Source organism: Penicillium paradoxum (assembly GCF_028828445.1).
Source record: "Penicillium paradoxum strain IBT 22861 chromosome Unknown utg000007l_segment0_segment0, whole genome shotgun sequence".
In the NCBI taxonomy this organism is placed as follows: domain Eukaryota; kingdom Fungi; phylum Ascomycota; class Eurotiomycetes; order Eurotiales; family Aspergillaceae; genus Penicillium; species Penicillium paradoxum.
The window spans coordinates 5,880,088-5,895,956 of NW_026643185.1; the positions used below are offsets into that span (position 1 = coordinate 5,880,088).

The 15,869-nt window shown below is 51.2% G+C and overlaps 9 protein-coding genes across 9 annotated transcripts; 3 read left to right on the forward strand and 6 right to left on the reverse strand.

The window, feature by feature from the left end:
• Window positions 1-104: 104 nt before the first annotated feature.
• On the forward strand, window positions 105-542 carry N7457_009662 (uncharacterized protein; the record flags this gene model as incomplete). The annotated part of the gene is made up of 2 exons (XM_057180705.1): window positions 105-291; window positions 358-542. 2 exons carry the CDS (start codon window positions 105-107, stop codon window positions 540-542), a joined length of 372 nt encoding a protein of 123 aa, XP_057029091.1.
• A 465-nt stretch (window positions 543-1,007) lies between these two features.
• N7457_009663 (uncharacterized protein) lies at window positions 1,008-1,677 on the forward strand (the record flags this gene model as incomplete). Its single annotated transcript, XM_057180706.1, has 4 exons — window positions 1,008-1,056; window positions 1,107-1,279; window positions 1,338-1,469; window positions 1,525-1,677. 4 exons carry the CDS (start codon window positions 1,008-1,010, stop codon window positions 1,675-1,677), a joined length of 507 nt encoding a protein of 168 aa, XP_057029092.1.
• Window positions 1,678-1,898: 221 nt separating this feature from the next.
• On the reverse strand, window positions 1,899-2,678 carry N7457_009664 (Methyltransferase type 11; the record flags this gene model as incomplete). The annotated part of the gene is made up of 1 exon (XM_057180707.1): window positions 1,899-2,678. One exon carries the CDS (start codon window positions 2,676-2,678, stop codon window positions 1,899-1,901), a length of 780 nt encoding a protein of 259 aa, XP_057029093.1.
• Window positions 2,679-3,099: 421 nt separating this feature from the next.
• N7457_009665 (lytic polysaccharide monooxygenase) lies at window positions 3,100-3,993 on the reverse strand (the record flags this gene model as incomplete). The annotated part of the gene is made up of 1 exon (XM_057180708.1): window positions 3,100-3,993. One exon carries the CDS (start codon window positions 3,991-3,993, stop codon window positions 3,100-3,102), a length of 894 nt encoding a protein of 297 aa, XP_057029094.1.
• Window positions 3,994-5,382: 1,389 nt separating this feature from the next.
• N7457_009666 (NADP-dependent oxidoreductase) lies at window positions 5,383-6,399 on the reverse strand (the record flags this gene model as incomplete). The annotated part of the gene is made up of 1 exon (XM_057180709.1): window positions 5,383-6,399. The coding sequence occupies one exon, from the start codon at window positions 6,397-6,399 to the stop codon at window positions 5,383-5,385; it is 1,017 nt and encodes a 338-aa protein (XP_057029095.1).
• An 899-nt stretch (window positions 6,400-7,298) lies between these two features.
• On the forward strand, window positions 7,299-8,801 carry N7457_009667 (class I SAM-dependent methyltransferase; the record flags this gene model as incomplete). The annotated part of the gene is made up of 9 exons (XM_057180710.1): window positions 7,299-7,343; window positions 7,398-7,444; window positions 7,496-7,582; window positions 7,632-7,673; window positions 7,729-7,845; window positions 7,905-7,930; window positions 7,981-8,167; window positions 8,223-8,651; window positions 8,714-8,801. The coding sequence occupies 9 exons, from the start codon at window positions 7,299-7,301 to the stop codon at window positions 8,799-8,801; spliced, it is 1,068 nt and encodes a 355-aa protein (XP_057029096.1).
• Window positions 8,802-9,565: 764 nt separating this feature from the next.
• Window positions 9,566-11,082, reverse strand: N7457_009668 (VHS and GAT domain-containing protein; the record flags this gene model as incomplete). Its single annotated transcript, XM_057180711.1, has 4 exons — window positions 9,566-10,342; window positions 10,401-10,775; window positions 10,834-10,878; window positions 10,927-11,082. 4 exons carry the CDS (start codon window positions 11,080-11,082, stop codon window positions 9,566-9,568), a joined length of 1,353 nt encoding a protein of 450 aa, XP_057029097.1.
• Window positions 11,083-11,552: 470 nt separating this feature from the next.
• On the reverse strand, window positions 11,553-12,260 carry N7457_009669 (putative haloalkanoic acid dehalogenase; the record flags this gene model as incomplete). The annotated part of the gene is made up of 1 exon (XM_057180712.1): window positions 11,553-12,260. One exon carries the CDS (start codon window positions 12,258-12,260, stop codon window positions 11,553-11,555), a length of 708 nt encoding a protein of 235 aa, XP_057029098.1.
• Window positions 12,261-12,994: 734 nt separating this feature from the next.
• N7457_009670 (fused D-mandelate dehydrogenase faamily protein/uL22 family ribosomal protein) lies at window positions 12,995-15,736 on the reverse strand (the record flags this gene model as incomplete). Its single annotated transcript, XM_057180713.1, has 10 exons — window positions 12,995-13,147; window positions 13,217-13,404; window positions 13,654-13,867; window positions 14,038-14,127; window positions 14,434-14,619; window positions 14,685-14,966; window positions 15,028-15,137; window positions 15,211-15,442; window positions 15,499-15,597; window positions 15,650-15,736. The coding sequence occupies 10 exons, from the start codon at window positions 15,734-15,736 to the stop codon at window positions 12,995-12,997; spliced, it is 1,641 nt and encodes a 546-aa protein (XP_057029099.1).
• Between the last annotated feature and the right edge of the window lie 133 nt (window positions 15,737-15,869).

Here is a 15,869-nt window from a genome sequence, read left to right on the forward strand (position 1 = left end):
CTCTTCAACTGTCCCTCATCGTTCTAGATCGTTCCTTCTCACTACAATCCCGTCGCTCGATCGTTTCCATAAAAGCAAAGTTCAATTCAATCAAAATCATCATCATGGCTCCCCAAAAGCCCGATACCCCCAAGGCCAGTGCCGACAAGCCTGTCGAGTCAGGAGTCTCGAAGCTCTCTCCAGCCAAGTCTCCCAACATGATCTCACACATGAAAGGATCGATCCTTGGGGCTAATAAAGATCTTCTGTTTCTCTGGAAGTGCATCACACTGTCCAACGGCATGAAGGCAAGTATTTGTCACAGATCCGCTAGCATATTTTACCAGCTGCATGGGGACATAAAACATACTGACTGAGTTATACTGAAGATTGACTGGGCTGCCGTTTCCGAAGATGCCGGCAAGTCTGTCCCAGCTGTGAAGAAGCAGTTCTCGCGTCTCAATCTCAAGTGTGAGAAGACCTTAGCTGCCCTGACCGAGGCCCTAGACCAGGATCTCGATGAGAAGGTCGATCCGGGCATGGAAGCACCAGTCTCTGAATAGAAGGGAGGGATCCTACGCGAGAATCCCCTTCGGACGATTCTATCACCTTTTCATTCCCTCTTCTTGCATACCTTGCTCTTCGTTCCTTGGCCAATGTTTCCAACCTTTGCGCCCTTCCACATGTGCCCATCGGCGTTGCGTTTGTGACGGCAGCATCTTGGCTAAGATGTCTGTGACCATCTCAGATCTTCATATTTCAATATGATATTCAATGAGACATCCAGAGTTTCAGTCAAATGATTCCTGTTAAGCCAGAAGATAATCTCGAACATCTTTGTAGGTCATATAATGGGTACCAACCTCACTGAGTAATCTGAGAATGAGAGGTAGTCCTACATTGTGCCAGTCAACCCCCGGATGACCTCATTGCTGCATGTCCATAGATCCGAGCACCTCCTTACCCCGCCCCCGAGTTCAAGGTGAGATCTACTCCCCATCTTCTGACCTTCAAGAAAGAATCTAATCATGGCCAATCCCTACTTCGATATTGAGTACGTCAAGGTTGGCGGCCAGGGTAAGTTTCCTCGTTTGCCAAGTCTGATCCGAGATACTAATCTGTGGCAGTGGAGAACTGGGGCCGCGTCGAATTCAAGCTCTATGACGATATTGTCCCGAAGACAGCGGCCAACTTCCGGTCTCTGGCGACAGGCGAGAAGGGTTTCGGCTACGCAGGTTCTGCCTTTCACCGTGTGATTGCCGGGTTTATGGCCCAGGGTGGTGATTTTACGCGTGGAGACGTCAGTCGCAGTATCCCTATGATTCGGATATACACTCTTGCTGACCTTCATTGTCCAGGGCACCGGCGGCAAATCCATCTACGGCGAGAAATTCGCCGACGAAAACTTCCAGGTTAAACACACTAAGGGTGGCTTGCTCTCTATGGCGAATGCTGGACCTAATACCAATGGCTCGCAGTTCTTCATCACTGTAAGTCCAAGCCATGCGAAGAGAGATTGACAATGTCCCGTTCTAACGAGATTAGTTTGTGAGAACCCCTCATCTGGATGGCAAGCACGTTGTCTTTGGAGAGGTTGTCTCAGGCCAGGACATTATCCAGAAGATGGAAAGCAAGAGCTTAGATCGGTCTGGGAAGACCGATGGCACCATCAAGATCGCTTCTTCGGGCACAGTCTAAGCCATTGCTGAAAACGATACTCTCTTGTATCTACACAGTTCACTAGGCAGCAAATTGAATCGTGCATTTCTTTATGTTCTCATGAATATATAGCTTCGTCTGAGCATCATCCAAATCTAGGAATCTAGTATACCATTCTGATCTGACAACAAACCCGATCAAAAACTATAAAAAAGTAAATCAATACCAAAGAAATAATAACAGCCACCCACGTCCCCAAATCACTTCACAGCAACCATAAACAACCTCGGATATTTCAACAAAACCCTCCCATCAACAGAAACCGGATAAGCCTCCTGTAATCTTCTCAAATAATCCTTCAAAAAAGCCTCCTTCTCCCCTTCCCCCAGCGGATCCAAAAACGGCCTCAACCCCGTCCCCTTAACCCACTCGATAACCGCCTCATGACTCTCCAGCGAGTGATAATAACTCGTCTCAAAAACAGACACCTCCCTACAAAACGGCTTCACCAGATCATACAGCTCCTGCGGCGACTGAAACCCATCCCTCTGCACAGCCGCCAGCCTCTCAGCCCACGGTCCAGACGCAGCCGTCTCGCCCATGAGCACGTGCGAAGGCTCGTTCAGATTGTGCGGGACTTGGAGAGCGAATACAGACCCCTGCGCCTGCGGCTCTAGCAGTCGCTTGATGACCGCAACGCGGTCGTCGGCTTTTAGCCACTGGAATACGGCGTTTGAGAAGAAGAGATCGACTGGCTCGGCTGTTGTGTATGTGTTTAGATCGGCGACGTGGAATTCCACGTCTGGGAGGACTTTCTTGGCGCGCTGGATCATGTCGACGGATGAGTCGAGGCCCGTTATTGTTGCGCTCGGGTAGCGTGTTGCCAAGACTGTTGTTGAGTTGGCGGGGCCGCAGCCCAGGTCGATGATCCTTTTGGGGGATGCGAGGGGGATGTGGGCGAGGAGATCGCGGGCGGGCTGTGTGCGCTCATTTTCGAATTTGAGGTATTGCGATGCGCTCCAGTCTTTGTTTTGGGTCATGGTGGTGAATTGTCTGGATGGTCTTGGGGTTGGGGATTTTGTTTGGGTGAATAGTCTGGTTGCTGTGGGGTTTAGACGACTGCGCATGGTTTTGATGATTTGGAATACTGGATTATGTATGGATTGGGCAGGGCTTTATGTTCGTGATGCTTCATGAACTTGGAATGAAGTGGCGATGTCGGATATTCGGTGATGTCTCCGATATCGCCATCAGTAACGTTGCATTGGAATCTGGGGTAGAGTCCGGGGAAATCAGGTGAGCACGGGAAGTCTGATATTTCATTGCCATGTCTTGCCAATATCGGAGATACAGATTGATCCAAAGCCGAACACAATGTAACTACCTAAGTACATGCCTATAATCCTTCATTACATGTATGCTTCCCATAGTCTTTACTGAGTCGCTCCTTCCATTCGACACTTAGTTACCAATCAAGCTGCCCAACAAAGACTGCAGCCAGCTCACGACATCTTCGGCACTGTCAGCGGGGAAAGGCAAGACTGCTCCATCGGTGCCAGGGGCATCTGCAACGGAGGTGGGGACTCCTGGCTCGACAGCAGTAGCCGATTGATGGGAACTGGTAGCGAAGGTTGTAGGCTGACCGGCAACTGGAGTGGGCGTAGGGGCCCGGATAGGGACAATAGGAATAACTGGGGCTGATGTAGCAGCAGCGATCTTGGAATTGACGATCGAAGAGGACTTTAATGACACCACAGGAACCGCGCCGGATCCAGATCCATCGACAGTGAAGTCAACACATGACTCGTAGGTCTGGTCAATTGACTGCGCATACCAGTACCACTGCAGCACACAATCGCCGGCAGTGGCACACTGGCCGCCGAGGTCTTCGGGAATAGTGATGCTGAAGCTGGTCTCGTCATCCTTAACTCCAGTTGCGACGGAGGCATAGTCAGACCAGGAGATCAGAGGGCTGCCGATGACACTGTTGGAAGATGTATCAACGACGGAGACATTAGCGACACCGGTGTGTGGGGCGCGAATGTCAACAGTGAAGTCGACCTTCTGTCCGGCTTTGTACGAGAAGACGTTGTCCTTGTTGTCGGCAAACTTGTAACCCTTGCAAAGCCAGATGTTGCACGCATCGGCTTCATAGTCGCCCTGGTTGGAGACGACTTGCAGCTCGCCTTGGATGTTGCCATAGTTGTCAGACTCTTGGTTCGATACGGCTTGAGCGCCACAGGCGGCCTCCATTGCGGTACCGGGCATACGAGCCTTCGGGCTAGTGACGAAGCCATGTCCATTGACCAAGGAGATAATGCTGGCGAGAGCCAGAGCGGAAGTGAATTGCTTCATGGTTTGCGAGTTGAGTTTCGAGTGTGTGGATGAAATTGATCGGTAAACCAGCACCGAGAGGGGAATGTATACCCTGAAAGAAAACAAACTGCACGGTCTCAGACCGGAGAAAAACGAATGTAGATGTGAAGAAAAGTTCAAAAAAGACTGACCAGCATGCTCAACTGGTCTTGTGTTGCGCTGGTGAGCCGCTGCTTATAAGGTAGACATATTCAAAAGGAGCTCGAGCTGAGCTGTACACAGTCTCCATCAACTAGAAACAATGATAAGCCCTCGTCGGAGACATCTCGAGTCATATTGGAACAGCTAGTCAAGCCGAATGCCTGCTGAAACACATCGGATATATTCAAGGGACAGCACTCCTCCACCGGAAGGGGGCCGGTGAGACTCACGGATAAGTCTAGATCATCTCCTGTGTCCTATCGGGATCTTATGGCCTCCGTGCATATCGAAACAGACCGGTTGGACGATCCCTCCCGAGACCGACGTTCCTGAGGCTAGGGTTGCCAAGCCTGGGTTCCACGCGCCGAACAGGGATGCGAGTTTCAGCTTGATGAGACTAGGGGCTGACAGGTGGAAGATGGAATGTGATTGACGGACATTTTAACTGCGCGATTAAGAACGTGGAGATCATAGAATAAGCTAGACTTGGCCGCAGTGGTGCTCGGACATTTATCCCATCCCCGGCTAGGATTATCCTGAGATGTTTTAGCATGCGACCATGGACGGAGTATTTTATAAATCAAGCTAAGTCTTATGAAACTGACTAGTTGATCCATGAGTGTCAATGGTTTCACACTAGATTCGAGCACACCGTTGTCACTAGCTGTCGATCAGGTAGGTTAGCCTAGGGCAGTGCACCGGTGTAGGCGATTGGAAAGCTCCAGTGCATCTGGACAAGAACATTGTTATTTTAATCGACAAAGTGTAGATATTGGTTCAGAATAAACCCGGATTTAACTGATAATTGCGGAACAATAGGAAGTCAAATCTTGCTAGTTGCCATTGCCATGATAGAGGGAGATATAATCCCCCTAAAGTGCGTATAGAGTCCATCAACCATACGATTGGCAATCCAGCTTCACTGTCTCTGGATACGAGATAAAGTCCCCAGCGAATACCTACTCCGAATATCTGAGACTGTCTCGCCCCATAGACTCGTGAACTTGAGGGTCTACAGGTATACAGCTGAAGCAACACGAGAGCACATCTAGGAGCTCTAGCTATCTCAAGGCCGGTTAATAACGTAGCTGGGTCGAGTGACTCACGCCAGCCCACGTGGATGCAGTGAGCTGATCGTTGACTGGGATTTCCTGGACTCATGAATCTGTTCCTGCGTTTCAAGGGTATCAAAATCAGTCCGTGACATTATGCTGGGAAACACCAATTCTACTGATTCAGCGCCATATCAAAGACAATCTTCCCCTTCACATGTCCTCCATCCAGCCTCTTGAATGCTTCTTCAAATTGCTCAAGCGGCCAGACACTATCCACCATCCCCCGACACTCCCCCTTCTCAATCAATATGGTAATCTTCTCCAACTGCTTCCTCTCGGGCTGCATAATGAAGAACAGATCTTTCACATCCTTACTCTCATTCTCATCCGGGCGGACCTGCGAAGGTGGCTGGAAGATACTCAGCACAACACCACCATCCTTGACAGTCCACCACGCATCACCAAGAGACCTCCCTCCAACACAATCAACAACGACATCCACCTTATTAGATGGCAACCCAGCCCACTCCCGCAGATCCGCAACCCGGTAATCAAGCACTTCCTTCGCACCCAGGGACCTGACCAGCTCCACATTCCCCGCTCCACACGTCCCAACCACCTCGGCACCAAGCCAAGTTGCCAGCTGCACCAGCCAAATCCCCACACCCCCAGAAGCAGCAGTCACAAGAACCCTCTTCCCACCCCATACTCGTTGAGCAGTCTCGAAATCCATCTCACCACCATTTCCCGTAGAAAACGCTCGAACAAACAGAACCTGCCAAGCCGTCTGCGCCGAAACAGGGACTGCTGCAGCCTGCACCCAGCTTAGGTTCTGGGGCTTGTGTGCGAGTTCATCTGTCAGGGCGATGGTGTAGTCGCGCGCATTCCCTGGTCGCATGTAGTTTGTGCGCGCGTAGACTTCATCGTCTGGCTGGAAGGGGGAATCGGATGGTCCCGAGATGACGATTCCGGCCATGTCCGGACACGGGATTAGGGGGCGGGCCGTTGGGGGCGGGAAGTTCTTTGGCCAGAGCAGCTCGCCGCCGCAGGGGCTGCCGGCTTTGACTTGGATCAGATGCTCTCCTTCATTGTGGTTTGGGGTTGGGATGGGGGTGCTCAGTAGAGTGAGGGTCTTGGATGAGGCGGATTGTTGGAAGATGGTGCGCATTTGGGAGGGTAGGGTGGCCATATTGTACTTTGTGACTTGGGGGGCTTGATGATTCTTCTTTTCAATGTTGGCCTTATTCTGAATGGATTCTTCTGATCTGCTGTTTGTGATTTATATACTTCGTGTTGCCCCGGTATCCGGGTCGCCGCATAGGCTATTTGATAGCCTATCTGTCGCCATCTAGGCCTTTCACTTGCATGTAGACACATGTACTACGTGTAGAGAGACCGTTATAAGCCACCTCGTATTGCTCATATACCCCTACGGATTACAAGTCAATACCGGGACATCCTTTTGACCCACGGCACATTTATCGCACTAGCGAGACCCTCATGGCGGTTACCAGATACCTAGGTAGCCAAGCTCAGACTGACCTCGTGCTAAACTTGATATAGACGTGCTGAATGCCCCTTAACGTGCACAATTATTTTTGTGCGCCGTAAAGAGCGAACATCCAGGTGCAGCCCCATAAGCTTTAATGTCTCTGAAGATTGCCATTTCTAGGGCCTGGGATCCCTTGGCGCAAGGCTAGAGGAAGCGTAATTACTACGAATGCTCTCTTAACGCCGATTCTATTGGCAGACAGGGGTAGTTCTGTTGGGACTTTCGAATCCTCACACCACCGAGCTAGCACCGTCCAATGCCCGAGCTCGTATCAACGGGAAAAGGTTTCCACCGGCCAAGCCTATGACGCGTGCCGGTGAGACAGCACCAATATGTACACCCAACATGGCTTTGGACATGACAGCAGTGCGGGCGGGGGGAGTTATGGAGTCAAGGGGCCTTCCATCCAATCCAACTTGGTCTCCACACGACGGGCGCATCGGTGGGCCCAAACGTGGTTTTGATTCTTCAGGGCTTCGGTTATTCTCCTTTCCCTTGTCATTTTGCTTGCATTTGGCCTCCAGTGTGCGTTAAACATGGGGGAGGGAATAATCACTGAACCTGAGGACAATATCGCCGTGGTATGTTCACTGCAGTATCTTTGCTTTTTTGGGGGCCGGTTTCTGACATACTAGGACCCCAATACCTATGTTACAACGGTCTACGGCGATGACTGGGCTTCGTAAATATTGTCATTGCCCCGGTGAAATGGAAGTATCTCACGCGATTACAGGGAAACTACCTCGATTGGCTCCTCGATTTACCGGGGTCTGGAGGAGAATGGCCGGCGGTATCAAACATTGAGTCGGAAAGAGTCTCTGTATGTATGACTCTCCGAATGAAGGCGTTGACTGCTCACTTCCAATCAGAGTTCCGTCGGACGAGAAGCAGTTCGAGACATACGAAGCCGGGTATGCGAAACTACCTTGTATAGTCTTTTCCTCGCATGCTAATTGACCAGTCCAGACATCTGGTCGCCCTCGTGATGGAATCAGATCAAGACAATCCACTCTTTCGAGCGCCAATTGGCGATAATCCCAAAAATATCCTCGACCTGGGCACAGGAAAGGGGAATTGGGCCATGTAAGTACCAAAAGAATGCATTCCATTCCCACAAACGACACCCACTGACCCATTCCCAGCGATGTGGCCGACATGTTCCCAACCAGTGAGTCAGGAAAACCAAACCCGCCATATCCCCCAATTAACCAAAATCAGCCACCGTCCGCGGCGTCGATCTCTTCCCCCCACCAGTAACATGGATGCCACCCAACTGCATCCTCGAAGTCGACGACATCGCCGAAGAATGGACCTGGAATGAACCACAAGACCTAATCCACATCCGCATCCTCACCGGCGCATTCGACGAAGCAGAATGGGCCCGACTCTACAACCAATGCTACGAGTAAGCCCCAACCCCACCCCATCCATCTCACCTTCCCCTCCTCTAACCCACCCAGCAATCTCCGCCCCGGAGGCTGGATCGAACACCTCGAAGCAAGTCCATTCATCGAATGCGACGACGACAGCCTCCCAGCCGACAGCCTCCTCCGCACATGGGGACCCACGCTAACAGCCTGCGGAAGCCGCGCAGGCCGGCCGCTAGAAATCATGGACACGATCCAAGATGCATTCCACAAGGCCGGGTTTGTCGACGTGCACCAGAAGGAGTATAAATGGCCGATTGGGCCGTGGGCCCGGGATCAGAAATTCAAGGAGGCCGGCACGGTCAATTTCCACCATTGGATGTCTGGCATGGAGGGCTGGGCTATGTGGTTGCTTTGTAAATTCGGGGCTCCGCAGCCGTGGACCCAGGACGAGGTTATTGTCTATGTGGCGAAGATGAGGGCCGAGATGAAGAATCCTCGTTATCATATCTATGAGCGCGCGTATGTTTTTTTTTCTTTCCCGTTCCCTTGAGCTCGGTTGGGTGTTGACTGATGGGTTATAGGCGAAGGGTTTGGGCGCGCAAGCCTTTCCCCGGTGAGGTCTCTCGTTCTCATGCGGGTAGGGATATTGTTATCAAGATTGAGGAATGAGTGATTTGGATTCTTTGACTCCGAGGGAAATGTGCCGGACTGTTAAGGATGGGTCGGATCTGCTCTACTTTCAGGATTAATGGAAGAAAAACAACAGGGTGGTAGTCTTTATTGGGCGGCTGTTGCGTGGTTGATATCTGGAATTCTGGCGGATTATTTGACTTGAAGCAGGCGAGTATCTTGCATTGGAGGTCATTTGAAGAGTGTGGATATAGTGCTGTTTTAAAAACTCTTCGCGATTATTGTTCATGGTTTCATACTGGAACTAATGCATTCGCCCTTACCTGCAATATACCTAGGTCTTGTCGATAGCCCCGGGCTTCGTCCACAACCATCCCTGAACTAGGTATGGAGCTACTATCCGTTGACGACCAAGACGCTGGATCATGGAGATTGCAATATCGACGAGCCTCTAACTGGCATCCGTGAATGTATTCAGGGCACGCAACGATGGCGCACTATGCAAGGCAAATGTGCTGAGTAGATTCGCAGAAAAGACTGAAATATGTGGATAAACGTAATGTGCGAGGTATCATCGAAGGTAAAAGGCAAGAGAAGATAAAAAAAAGTCAGAAAAACAAGGCCGACTCGAAAGAAAAAGGAAAAGAAAAGCTATACGCTGGCAAAAACGAACGAACTTGCAGCCAGAGTGCAATATAAAGTCCCCACAAGCACAAGTCAAGGCTCTGGGCAAAAAGATATAAAAAGCTACATAGAATCACCGATTGATCAAGGGGACGGCGTTAACGCTCCTGTCCAGTGCGCTAGATGTGCGCACGACCAGACTGAGGCTGCGAAATCCCTTGCACACGATCTTTGTCGTGGTCCGATTCATTCGTGGCAAAGTCATCAGCAAATGGATTCCGCACCTGGAATTCCTCCGCGTTATATTCATATCGGCTGGGAGCCGGAGGTGCCGGGGTTGTATTAAAGCGAGTGACCGTGTTTGGATTAGAAGAGAGTGCCAAGGCTGGGTTAGGAGGTGATCGACCACCAGTCATTACTGCAGAAGAGAGTTCCGCCACGGGTGCAGGTGACTCCGGATTCCACGTTGAGCTTCGTGCTGGTGCTGTGGGAGGAGAGAAGTTCCCAGCGACGGACGCGCCAACCTGCGATATCGGCGAGGGACTGTTTACATTCGACGAGCTCGGGGACGATGATCCTCTGGCCTTGCGCGCCTTCAGCATGGCACGCTGTTGCTGCGAGAGCGCCACGGAGATCTCATCGTTCGTCTCAATCAATGTCAACAGGGTGTCCTCGTCGGGGGCTGGGTTATTCGCATGGATGTAGCCTTGGACAACACGGGAGCCAGTCCGGCAGCGGTCGACGAACTCTTTAATCAGATCGTTATCTTCCAGCTCTGCTGGCGGTGTGGACTGGACGAACTGCGTCAGCAACTTTGCCGAGTTGCGAGCCTCTTCGACCCGAGCCGCTAGTTCGATCGGGGGTGGGAGGGTGTTTCTCGGAGCCCGGGACTGGCTGTATGATTGGTGTTGGGGATATCCCACAGGAACTGGAGACGCCACTGTTGGTAACCGGACCTGTGCCAAGTTAGTTTCGAGAACGGGCCCACTCGCGAAGATACCGTGATGTGCTCACCAAACGGCCCCCGGTTTTCAACTTCTCCTTCGACCACATCTTCAAGAGCAGTTTAAGATCTTCGTCCCATGCGCGCTGTTGCTCCAGAAGATCCAGATACTGGCGTAGATAGTTTTGCACGTTCCAATCGCGTCCTGTGCGCAGCAGCAGCTTGATGGTCGTCACGAAGCTGGTGTCGAAATTGCGCGTGAAGGTGTGGCCGGGGTTGTCGACCAGGATACGAGTGAGCATGATCGCATTGTACTGGATATGACCCGAGACGCCAGCGGGATCGGCGAGATACTTGCGAATGCGCAGAGCCGCCTCCTTGGCAGCATTGGGGCTCGACTCGGCGGTTTCGACGATTTTAGGGAGGTGGACAAATTCAGTCTCCGGCTAACGCGCAATTGTCAGTCTTGGAACGGGGACGGCTTATCGTCTCCGAAACACATACCGCGTTGCGCGAAGGGTCATTCGTATTCGATTCGCAGAAGGCAGTCTGGAGATGTGTTAGTGATGATCCAATCCCTTGGATTCCAGTACAAACCAATTCTCTCGCAATAATGGCTTCTGGTGAGTCGTCGCGGCGATCGGTGACACTATCGCTCGAGCCTACGTTCGAGTCCAAGTCAGCAAATTTGCGGGGAGACGGGGAGACGAAGGACTCACTCGAGCGTCTCAAAGTTCCCAAAAAGCGCTTCATGGCCAGGGATAATCGAACACTCTCTTATTTTTTCAGGGGGGATTTGAAAGGAAAGAAATCTTTTATCTCGAATTGCCTAGGGTACCGAAAAAAGAATAATTCTAGCCGGGGGGCCAACTACCACGAACTAGTGACACTGCAGTGGGCTAGCAACAGGCTGCAACCTCACTAAGGGGTCGAAGTAGGGAACACAGGAGATATATATATGGAAGTCTATATCTCCTACACAAGCCCTTCCACGTAGGCATCGGAGTGTCTTGCATCGCCAAGAGGAACCCCCCTCCAGGCTCCAGGAAATGTTGATTGCCGGTGACTCAGCCACATGCGGGGGTAGAAAGTACATCAACCACGACCACGTTCACTGTGGTTTCAGAAGTATCGAGTACTTGTCCCAGCCACATACCGCGTATTCCCGGGGAAATGGCCAAAAACCAAACCCCCGACACTCATTGGTCTCTAGTAATTGATCTCTAATTTGCAACGGCATCAGCCATGTCCCCCAAAGTAGTAAACCGCCAATCAAAGATCGGATGCTCTTGGTTCCCCATCAAGGCCCCGGGTCTCTCGATCCAGACCGACTTGATACCCGCCCTCTTCGCGGGTTCATGATCATGAAACTGGCTCTGTGCCGTCTGCAAAACCTGATTCCGTTCAACCCCAAGGTCACGCTTGACGGCATTCAACATAAACTCAAAATTCCGTAGATCGGGCTTATAACTGCCGATGTCCTGCGCGGTAAGGATCAGATCAAAGGGCACACCCTGCAAACTGCCAGCGTTTGACCTGGCGAATGAAGCCCGGTCCACGTTCGACAGCACCACAAGCTTATAGTGCTTTGACAGTCGGTGCAGGGCATCGACAGTGTCTGGGAACGCTGGCCATGTTCCGATGGAGTTGCCGAATTCGCGGTTCTCCTCATCTGTTGGCGGGTCGAGGCCTAGGCGGGCGGCAAGAGTGGGGTGAATTGTTGACAGCAGATCAGAGTAGGGAAGATCGGGGGTTGCCTTTTGTTGGGCACTCTCGAGCTCTTGGTAGATTGTCAACAGATGTTCACGGGTGAACTGGGTGTTGCTTTTTGAGAGTATTGGGCCCAGTGCGGCCAGGATCCCGCTTTCCCAGTCTATAAGTGTACCATAAACGTCGAAGCAGAGGACGCGGTAGTCTGAGAGGTTGGCCATTTTGGGCTGGTTGGAAAAATATATATTTACACCGAGTAGATTGGGATGAGAGAGGACTTTTTGGGATTTTCTCCAGGGCTGTCACAGTTTACTTATAAGCCCCCGCAGCATAGTCCGGCTGGAAACTCATAGAATGGGACTATGTATCGGGGACCAGAAGTGGTATAGACTCAAAATGATGACATCTACGTCAGCAAACCAGTCCAGTCTACTTAGGCACCAATCCACGGGCCAGGACAGACATTTCAAGAACCGACATTAGCATGTTATGGCTAGGCCGTTCAGGGCATCGCATCCTCATTACAGCCGAGATCCAGTCGATATCCATACTTGAAATGCAGATTTGAACACGAAAAATGAGATCATATTATTATGACCGAGAGACTGGAACCTCGACAGAGTGTGGTTAGTCAAGACGGAAACAGAGAACACCCTCTATCAAAAGAGATAAACACTCGATATAGAGTCACGGAGAAAGAACCACGTTTGTATCATGATTGGATCGGGAAGTACAGAATCCTATCTCCATCACCCTGGGCCATATCGTTTAAACTTTTTATTGGGTTCTCCTCCGAGTGTTGGCGCCATGACCTTAAAATCTTGTATGATCCGGTATCGATTCCGTTCCAACATACACAGCTGATGCACAGAACTCCGATCCTTCCCGTCCACCGCAAAAATCTTTTCACATTGCGTAACCACACGTCCCCTCACACCTTCTTATGGCGATCCGTTTATGCCTCAATGAGAGCACGGCGGATCTGGGTACCACGCTGGCGGGAAGAGAGACGGGCGGGCTTCTCAACTTCGGTGGCCTTCTTGACCTCCTCATCAGCCTCGGTGAGGATGAGCTCGATGTGGCAGGGGTTGGTCATGTAGGGGTTGATCTGGAAGAGCAAAGGTCAGCCTATTTTTGCAAAACAGACACAGAATCACGAATTTCGGGAAAAACGTACACGACCGTGAGCACGGTAAGTGCGGCGGCGACCCTTGGGGGCCTGGTTGACCTGAATGCGCTTGACAATCAGGGCGTTGGTGTCGAGACCCTTGCCATCGGCGTTGGCCTCGGCGTTCTTGAGCAGATCGATGATGTGCTCAGCGGACTTGACGGGCCAGCGGGCCTTGGAGACACCGAACTGCTTGCCTGTAAACCAAAACTTGTCAGTCGATGTTCGACTCCATTGAAAATTTCATCCAGATTTGTAGGTATCCACAACATCGCCAATAAGCCAAGAAGATCCATTCTCTCGTTCCATTCATCTTTTTCCTCGTTCCCTTGCATATCCAAATGGCTGTCGTACAACTGGCGATGCTGTTTTCCATTCCCAAATTTCCTTCAAAACTCCAACCCGATCCATCCGAAGATTCGTAAAGGGAAAAAAGGGCGACTCACCCTGGGCAGTGCGACCGGTGGAGCCAGCGTAGCGGCGCATGGGAACGGCCATGGTCTTGTTGGTGACGTTCTCGAGGAAGGTGAGAGCCTTGGACAGCTTCATGCCGTTGATGGCCTGGGCGGTCTCACGGGTGTTCTTGAAGCTGACACGCAGGTAAGAGCCGCGCGCGCGGGCGCTCTTGGCCTGCGAGATCTCCTGGGCGGCGTAACGGACCTGTATAGAGCATTGCTCGTTAGCAATGGGCTCGTCGTTGGGTGTTGATGATATTGGCAGCGAAAGTCGACCCGGCGATCGGACATTGAATATGAATCACACGGGTGGCATTTCGTAGAGAATGGGATTCGGAATGATCATTGTCGATGATAGGGACATGCAGCACTCACCATCTTGAAGGAGTTGGCGAGGGGGGTGTGATGGTCCTCGGTGATGAGTTGTTGTCGCTTTTCGTCGTCGTCCGGCTCTCGCTTGAGCCACTAGATTTGGTGCGGTTTTTTTCGCTCTTGGCGTTCTAGCCCTAAGCGAGCCCTAACGCTAGCCAGTTTCGGTGGAGTTTGGCTTTGGATTAGGTCAGTTCTTAGTCATTTCAAGGGCCCACGGGCTCCTGCCCCACTTCTCAGGTGTCTATACTGGCACTTACAAAGTACAACTAAGAAACTAAGAAACTAAGGTGAACAAGTGCCTAAGGTAATATTTGAGAATGAATCGAGTTTAGCTTGTATACACTCCTACATGTTCCCCCCTTCCTATCTTCGGTTTCTTCATTTCTTCTGCTCCGCCACCTGTGTAATAAGCTCGCCCTTCTCAACAGCCGACCGCAAATTATCCAGGACAAGAATCTCCATATCCTTCTGCGTCTCATAAGTCGCAGTACCAATGTGCGGCAGCAACATGACATTGGGGTTGCTAACAAGCCCGGGCTCGATTTCTGGCTCGCACTCATATACATCCAAGCCTGCGGATCGCACCTATAGCACAGCCAGTCAGCCGGAGTTCCATACTCCAAAGCTCTTACATATGTAGGATTACATACCTTGCCGGACTCAAGTGCTGCAACCAACGCCTTCTCATCAATCAGTGCACCACGTGCCGTATTAACAATAACTACCCCATCCTTCATCTTGGTGAACTCAGTCGCACCAATGATGTGGCGCGTAGAGGCGTTCAAGGCCAAGTTCAAGCTGAGAACGTCTGCGTTGGCGAGCAGCTCATCAAACGAGACGTACGTCGCACCAGATTCCAGCTCGGCCGGTAACCGGGATCGATTGTGATACTGGATTTTCATTCCGAAGGCCTTAGCGCGGATTGCCATTTCCTAAATCATGGTGAGCCGAGTTCAGGTGGTTACCAGTATAAACTGTGCCTGTGCTACGTACCCGTCCGATTCCTCCCATTCCCAGAATGCCGAGGACTTTACCCTTGGGATCATGGCCCAGGGTAGTCTTGTATTCCTTTCCTCCTGCTGTGATTGGGCCTTGCCATTTTCCTGTTGAGATGATGGTCAATCACTGCTACACGTTGTATATATATCATCCCGCTATTGAGATCCAAGTACATACCTTCCCGAAGAGCAGTGAGAGGGACATGAGCCTGGCGCAAAGCTCCAATCATCAAGAAAATACCCACGTCGGCTGTCGCATCGTTGACTGCGACTGGGGTACTGGACACGGCGATGTTCCTCTCCGAGCAGGCAGCAACGTCAATGTTATCGTATCCTGCGCCGTTGTGACAGATGTACTTAAGCGATTTTGGTAGGACTGCAAGGATCTCCGCATTGAAGGGACCAGTGTACTACATGGATTGGTTAGTACCCAGCCTCAATATGAAGCACTGGGCGGAATACATACCTTGGTGGAGATGTTAGACCGGTAGATAGCAACAACATCGTCATATTCTCCAGCCTTGCAGTTTGCGATGAACTCTTCTCTGGTCCCGCTGGGAAATTCCTGTTTGTTTGTTTTAGCAGAGTTCCATCTCGGCGCAATGGGAAAGAAGCACCTTCAAAGTGAGAAGAGATGAGATGCTCTCCCACTCCTTGCGCGCGTGTGTGATTTCTCCAATTAGGAGGGCCGATTGCGATGACATGTTGTGGTTTCTGCTCGAACTATTAGATGCGTCCAGTGATGTCAGTGGAGATGGCGCTCACTTTTGCTTCCAAGGTTCTATAGAAGTATATCGCGAAGAGAATAGAATCAATGGAAGAAAACGAGCAACTCAG